General features: G+C 41.9%; 1 protein-coding gene across 1 annotated transcript; it reads left to right on the forward strand.

Annotated features, from left to right (window-relative positions):
- Positions 1–2,352: 2,352 nt before the first annotated feature.
- Positions 2,353–8,224, forward strand: LOC124871402 (olfactory receptor 6N2-like). Its single transcript, XM_047370668.1, has 3 exons — positions 2,353–2,401; positions 2,579–2,860; positions 7,284–8,224. The coding sequence occupies exons 1-3, from the start codon at positions 2,353–2,355 to the stop codon at positions 8,222–8,224; spliced, it is 1,272 nt and encodes a 423-aa protein (XP_047226624.1).
- Positions 8,225–8,521: the final 297 nt, after the last annotated feature.

Raw genomic sequence — 8,521 nt, forward strand, 5'->3', positions numbered from 1 at the left:
TCCCCATCTCTCCCAAAATGTGTTTGAAGCTCTCCTGGAGGTGGGAGTTGAAGCTCCGTCTCACGGGAGATTCCGCCAGGCCTTCCCAGCAGACCCTCAAGACTCGTTTGGGTCTACCAGGTCTGATTGGCATCCTCCCACACCATTGGAGATAGCTCACCACCAGGTAGTGGTCAGTGGAAAGCTTCGTTCCCCTCTTCACCTGAGTGTCCATGACATGCGGCCGCAGACCAGATGAAACGACAAAAAAGTTGATCATCAAACTGCGGCCTAGGGTGTCCTGGTGCCAAGAGCACATATGAACACCTTTATGCTTGAACATGGTGTTAGTTATGGACAATCCATGATGAGCACAGAAGTCCAATAACAAAACACCACTCGGATTCAGAACGAGAGGGCCCAACCACACCTCTCCAGGTGTCACTGTCATTTTCAACGTGAGCGTTGAAGTCCCGCCCCCCCAGCAGAACAAGGGAGTCCCCTGGAGGGGCGCTCTCCAACACCCCCTCCAAGGACTCCAAAATAGGTGGGTAGTGTGAACTGCCGTTTGGTGCATAAGCACAAACAACAGTCAGAACCCGTCCCCCCACCCGTAGGTGGAGGGAGGCTACCCTCTCATTCACCGGGGTGAACCCCAACGTACAGGCGACAAGATGGGGGCAACAAGTATGCCCACCGCAGCTCAGTTCCTCTCACCAAGGGCAATTCCAGAGTGGAAGAGTGTCCAACCTCTCTCAAGGAGACTGGTTCCAGAGCCAGAGCCGTGTGCTGAGGTGAGCCCGACTATTTCTAGCCGGAATCTGTCTACCTCCAACTCAGGCTCCTTCACCACCAGAGAGGAGACATTCCACGTCCCAAGAGCCAGCTTCTGCAACCGAGGATCAGACCGCCAAGGTCTCTGCCTTCGGCCGCAACCCATACCACATTGCACCTGACCCCTTTGGCCCCTCCCACGGGTGGTGAGCCCATTGGAAGGGAAGCCCACGTTTCCCCTTTGGGCTGTGCCTGGCCGGGCTCCACGGGTGAAAGCCTGGCCACCAGGCGCTCGCCATCATGCCCCACCTCCAGGCCTGGCTCTAGAGTGCGGCGCCGGTGACCCGCGTCAGGGTAATGAAACACTGTTTCCATTTATTGTAATCGTCATAAGGGGTCTGTGGGCTGCGCTTTGTCTGATCCCTCACCTAGGACCTGTTTGCCTTGGGTGACCCTACCAGGGGCATAAAGCCCCTGACAACATAGCTCCTAGGATCACTGGGTCACTCAAACCCCTCCACCACGGTAAGGTGGGAGCCCCGGGAGGGGTTATCATTTTAATTACCTCCAAATTCATGAATTCTAATTTTCACACCTCAAAACCACCTCAGTTGGTTTTTACGACACTAGGTTTTACCATGTTCAGTATTTCACACCTTCACTTCATTTCAAGTTCATTTTTGTTACTTTGACACCTCATATATCTCACCCAAACCGCAGCGGTTCTGGAGTTTGGGTGCAGAAGAGACAGCCATACCCCCAAGAGCTAATGCTAAGTTAGCCCTAGGAAGCTGTCATCAACAGCCAAATGAATGATAATCCAGAGGCAGCTGTGATTGTCGCTGGACACTTTAATCATGTGGAATTATAAACTGTGCTCCCCAAATTCCACAAATGTATAAAGTTTCCAACCAGAGAGCACAGTACTTTATACCAGGTCTACTGCAACATTCCTGGAGCATACCAAGCTGCAGCAGCTCCTCACTTTAGAATGTTAGATCACATCTCTCTGGACCTGATCCCTCCCTACAAACCTCTGATCTGCAGAACCAAACCCATCATCAGAACCATCCAGGTTTGGACTAAAGAAGCCTGCTCAGCCTTACAGGACTGCTTTGAGCACAAAGATTGGGATTTATTCAAAGAGGATGCTGATCTGGAGGAATATACATAGTCTGTGCTGTCCTATATTCATTTTTGCACTGGTGCTGTCCTACCCACAAAAACAGTCAGGGTTTATTCTAACCAGACATTATGAGACTGCAAAGTATGAACCCTAATAAGAGCAGCTTACAGATTAGGTGACCGACTGATCTACAGCAGGCCCAGAGAGAACTGAGAAAGGGCATCCAGCAGGTTAAGCAAAGGTACAAGCAGCGCAGCGAGGAGCACTTCAAAAACAACCCACGCAGTATGTGGAGAGGCATGAGATCCATCACAGCTTATAAGTAGAGCGACCATGACCCAGCTCTCCTTGACACCTTAAACAGCCTCTTTGCACACTTTGACACTGCAAGCAGCCGAAGGACTAAACACCCACCTCAGCTGGAGGTGCAGCATCGGCGTCTTGTCCTGCAGCTGCACCAAGTGACCTCAATTATGAGGAAGATCAACATCAACAAGGCTGCAGGTCCAGACATGGTCTCAGGTCGAACGCTAAAATAATGTGCTAACCAACTCGCAGGGTTTGTTTTGGAAATTTTCAACCTCCCCCTGCAGCTCTCCACAGTCCCGGCTGCCTGAAGTCTTCCACTATTGTGCCTGTGCCCAAAAAAATCAACCATAACCTGCCCTAATGATTAACGTCCTGTTGCTCTGACCCCAGTCATCATTCATTGCTTCGAGAAGATCCTCCTGAAGTGCATCAAGGATGCCATCCCCGCTGGCCTGGACAGCCTGCCGTTCACCTACAGGGAGAATCGCTCCACAGAGGATGCTGTCTCATTAGCACTTCACATGGCTCTGACACATCTGCAACATCCTAACACCTATGTTAGGGTATTTGTGGACTTCAGCTCAGCGTTCAACACCGTCCTTCCTGACATGCTTGCCACAACCTTGGTTTATTTGCACCACTTTGCACTTCCTCACCAACTGGCCCCAGGAGGTGAGGATAGGGGAATTCACATTTGCTGATCCTCAGAACTGGCATGCCGCAGGGTTACATTCTCAGCCCTGCTCTCTTCACCCTATTCACACACGACTGCTCTGCTATTCACAAAACATTGTAGCAACGTTTGCGGAGGACACCACTGTGGGGGGTCTCATATCTAACAATTATGAGGCCCGCTAAAGAGAAGAGGCCTATAATCTGACTCAGTGGTGCTTCAGGAACAACCTCATCCTGAACACCAACAAAAGGTAATAGTGGATTATAGGAGGTGTAGGAAGACTGAACGTGCTCCTCTCTGTATACAATGGAAGATGGTGGAGCATGTGGACAGCATAACGTTCCTGGGCATTCACACTTCTTCTGACCTCTCCTGGACTGAGAACACCTTTCCACCTGGTAAGGAAGGCCCAAAAACAGCTCTTCTTTCTCAGAAAGCTGAAACGGACTGGACTCTACTCAGCTACTCACAAACTAGGGCCACAATTGAAAGCATCCTGTGCCTCAGTGTGACAGTTTGGTATAGGAGCTGCACAGGGGATTGTGGGATGTCGTCTACCGGATCTGGACGGATCTGGGTTTATGATGCACGAGTCCAGATAAAAGGGCCAGATACATTGCTACTGACCCCACCCACGCGGATAATGCACTGTTTGTCCCACTTCCATCAGGAAAACAATTCAGAAAGTTCACATCAAAAACAAATAGACAGTGAAGGCAATTGTCCCCCTGCAGTCAGACGCTAAACATCCCTGCTGACAATCAAACAAACCACCAACCCATCTTATAGACTGTTTCAGCATGAGCTGCACTTTATGTAAATGATAAATACTACATGCCTACTACAAGTGTTTTTAATTCCTGTTTGTGTTTTTTGAGCCAGTGCCTCAGCACAATTTCATTATGGTGACATAATGACAATTAAGACTCTTGAGTCTTGAATTTCATCAACAAGATAAATCATTGATCACTTACTTCACATGATCCAGTGTTAGGTGTAACAGCATTTAGACATCATCTAGTCCAAACAATGTTGTTCCAGATTTTTGTTTTAGGAAAGCTTTTAAGGTTGTCAGGTGAGACATTTTACTGATTTTTAACAGCCGTCTCACTTCAGGTGTTGTGGCAGCCTGTTTTAAACATGCAGTTGTGCAGCCTGTATTTAGCAAAAACCTTACCTTGATTGTCTGTCCTTTCAAATTTCAGCCCCTTTTTGAAATTTCCTGTCATATCAAAAATTTTGGAAATAGTACCATTTGTGCACCTGTAGTCTGTTTCGAATGCACAAAATATTATTTTGTTTCAGTCTAGTTTTTAAGCTATTTTTAAGTGCACTTTTAAAGGTTTTTAATTATCTTTTATTGGCTACTGATTCGGGAGACTCTGAAAGCTGTTCATTTGCTTTTAAATCTTGACAGCTGCCTATTACTGTCGAGGGAGGATTTTGAATCGGACCAAAGTGCAGACAAGAGCTTGGCAGCCGCATCTTAATTTATTCACAAAGTCCAAAAACATAACAAAACCACTGCAGGGATGAAACAAAGACAAGATCAAAAACTTGCGCAAACCTGCAGGTACTCATGGCAAGGCATAGCATAGACAAAACGTAGCATAGTCGAAGCATAGTATTACAAAGTGAAGCATAAACAAAGTATAGACGAGGTAGGGAACGGGGTAGTAACAGAAGACAAGGAACCAGCGAGGAACTAAGCAAACAGAACAACTAATATACACAGAGCACAGAGAGGGGAACAAAAGGCAGGTAATCAAAGAAACAGGGAACAGGTGTGACAAGGAACAGGTGAAACAATTACAAAGGCTGAGGAGGGGTGAAAGGACTAAACGTAACAACAGAAAGCACAAACAAAGCAAGAGAATAAATCAGAGGAGGCAATTAAGAACTAGAATAACTATGAACCAAAGTAAACAGAGAAACTAGAGGAGAACATAGAAACAACAACCTAAGAAATAAACAAAGAGCCATAAGGAGAATCTAAATGACAAAATAACCATCACAAGAACCCACCAAGTCCAAAATGTCACTCCATGACAATTACACTGTTGACTACACTCAGATTTGTTCAGTTGTACAGCGATCCTCTTTTAAACTGAGGCTTTTATCTAAAAGTGAAATTATTTGATCTTGTAAATACTCTGAATGGCATGTTTTTATTACATCCCAACTGAATTACTGTAACTCTTTAAATGCTGGTTTTAGTCAGGCCTGCCCCACATGATTGCAGTTGATCTAGAGTGCTAGAGCGCTTCTTCTGGCACAAACTAAATAGCGTGAACATATTTCCTCACATATTTGTTCTCGTAACTGGCTTTTCTTAAGTATCATCAATTAGAAAAAATGAGCAGGGTTTGGTTTGTGTTTTCTGCCCGGACCGTTATCAGTGTGACAAATGCTGAGATTACTTACATGATGGATCTTAGTGTGCGTAATGAATAAAGTACTTCAGTTTAGTTTGCTCTTGAACTGCCATTTAATTTGCAGATATTATTAAACTGTGAATCAGTAATTTGCCCGCATTTATGTGTTTTTCTGCTAGTTTGGTGGTCTCTGCCTGAGTTGCTGCAGATATTGCTGCATAGCTTGTGTTGTTGTAATTAGTTGTAATGCTGTACTCTGCATACTCCATGCGGACACGGTGCTCAATGGCTCTTGGGGTATCCACAATGGGGTTATCGATGCTTACATTCTGGAAAGCAATTATCATCCCGATCATTTGAAAGATGTCATCCAAACAACTCAAAATGGCATCATATGATAAAATATTCCCCTCAATTTGATCTGCTAAGGTAACCAGAGCTTAATGCAGTTCCAGAAACTCCACCATCCTTCCTAAACCTTGTGCTGGCACAGTAGCCGCTCAGGGAGGAGGTACCCAGGAAACTAATCTCTATGTAAGGATCAGCCAATGAGAATGCAGGTCCAGCACGTTGATGCTGTTTGGCCCCACAGTCATTCAGTTGTAAGGTGACATTATGAAATAAATAGGCCATGGGAGAAAATCAACCTTATAAAATTAAAGCTGGCTTTTTGAAATAAAGGCTGACTTTTAAAAAATGACATTTTAAAATAAAAAAACAGCTTGAATTACATAATAATAGCCTCAACAATAATTTCAATTATTGGGTAAATATTTTATATGAAAATTCTTTTATATTATGAAGTTAAGTTTTGATGGAAAATGAAATATATTTAATAATATAATGAGCTGAGAATTTAATATGCATTCAATTATTTCACAATTTCATTGTCACATTAAATTATTATCTATTATTTATTGATGTAGATACTTATTTAATAATGTTTCATTCATTTATTTAATTTTGAACACTTTGGTGTTCCAAATGTAACTTGTGTTGCTGTAGTTTGATGGTTGCTGTGATTATTTTCTGTTATATATCAGCTATTTGGTTAAGTGCCCTTTTTGGTCTCACACGTGCATTCTTGTTATGGTTGTTCCTTCCCTTACAGACCACACACATAAAGATGCACCATGTGTACCCACATGTAGCTCATGTCTCACATGTACACTTACCACTCAGTCTGTAATGGATATTGTTCAGCATTTGGAGTGAAGTTAAAGTTGTCATCCATGACCTCCTGTCTACTGATTCTCTAACTGGGAACTCCCATCCATGTTGCAACTTTAACCAGTACATTCCTTCTAACCATTGTGGGAGCGATGCTCTACATCATCTAAAAACACATTTGTACTCACTGGCTTTTAATAAAGCATGAAAGATATGGTGGTGGGGCAGGGTTCCTTGTTTGTTTTGTCTTTTTGTACTTTCTGTATAGCACTCTAGTCAACATTGGAATTCTTTTAAGCATGCTACAAAATAAACCTGAATTAAACCTGAGTTAAGACCAAATAAGTCGTTTATAAATCTTTTTTTATGTGTTGTTTCATATAAACAACTGCAGCTAAAAGCAAAGTATATACAATCATTCTAGAGAGACTAGTAGATGTACATTGTTAGTGCAGTTGTAAAAAAAATGTCTACTCCCATCTTAAATATTGTTGTTGGTTTTGGTACAAACAGCACTGTTTTTTGTTAGACATGTCATGTTGTGTGTAAAAAAAAGATATAATCAAAAAGTTTGGTGTATTTGTGAATACCAAACTTTACTCTAAAGGCAATGTGGATGTACCATGAGCCATAACTTTTTACATGTCCTTGAACTTATCAGAAGTTGTTAGCATGCCAACATTTCTACAAGGAATAGTGTCTGAAATCCATGGTGGATAAAGAAGCCTCTTTAAGTAGTTGGTCTGTCTCAAACACTATCCAGTCTGACTATTGTTTCCGTAAACGAAAGAGAGAGAGATACTTTTTTAAGGCTACTTTTCTCATGCGTAGCGCTTTGAAACAGCTTGTCTGACTCATATTCATTTCTTTTCAGTTTTTATAATTATATTGCTCACTAAAATGAATGCAACATACATCACTCTTGATGGCCATGTAGAGGTTGAAAAATACAGATATGTTTACTTTATTTTAATGTTTACAAGTTATATTTTGATCCTGTCCAGCAATACTACAGTTGTTAGTCTGATTGTGATTCACAAGAACCTCCATGAGCCTATGTATATTTTTATTGCTGCTTTGTTAATGAACTCCATGCTTTTCAGCACTGTGGTTTACCCAAAGCTTTTGATAGACTTTTTATCTGAAAAACCTATGATAACTTATCAGGTGTGTCTCCTCCAGAGTTTTTTATTTTATTCTTTAAGTGGTTCTGAATTCTTGCTTTTGACAGCCATGTCTTATGACAGATATGTGTCCATATGTAAACCTCTGCAATATCCAACTATTATGAGAAAAACTAAAGTGAGTATTTTCCTTGTCTTAGCTTGGCTTGTACCTGCTTGTCATGTTGTTGTGGCTGTCATTGCATTTGCTAATGTAAAACTCTGTAGCTTTACGTTGAAAGGCATTTTCTGCAACAATTCAGTGAATTATCTTTTCTGTGTGCCTTCAAGGGCAATAATGATATTTGGCTTAGTGGTCCTATTCAATATTAGTCTTTTTCCAATGCTTTTTGTACTATTCACTTACACAATGATACTTAGAATAGCCTATAGAAGTTCTGGGGAAGTCAGGAAAAAAGCTGCACAGACATGTTTACCTCACCTGCTGGTTTTAATCAACTATTCTTGTTTGCTTACTTATGACATGATTATTGTTAGGCTTGAATCTGATATTTCAAAGACTGTACGTTTTGTAATAACACTGCAAATAATAATCTATAATCCTCTTTTCAATCCAATCATATATGGACTGAAAATGAAAGAAATTTCTAAACGACTAAGACAGTTGTTCTATTATGCTAGAGGAAAATAACTTTTTTTTTTTTTACGTTTTTGTCATTTAGACCTTTTGATGGAAATGTTTTGTTTGATTCTCACATAGTTTAACTGGTTACAACCATCTGTGGTGAGATTTCATTTAGAAAACTTTAAAAATTATGGGTAAACATGTACTCTCAAAACAAAACTAGGATGTTAATATTTATGTGTGGTTCTCACATTTATTTCACTTATCTGCAGAATAATCACACTCCTATTAGTTATTTTTTCTCACACAGAGTCCAGATCAGGGAGATCACCCAGAGCAGCCTCCACAGCCAGGATCTTTAAG

This window comes from Girardinichthys multiradiatus, chromosome 7 (assembly GCF_021462225.1).
Source record: "Girardinichthys multiradiatus isolate DD_20200921_A chromosome 7, DD_fGirMul_XY1, whole genome shotgun sequence".
NCBI lineage: Eukaryota > Metazoa > Chordata > Actinopteri > Cyprinodontiformes > Goodeidae > Girardinichthys > Girardinichthys multiradiatus.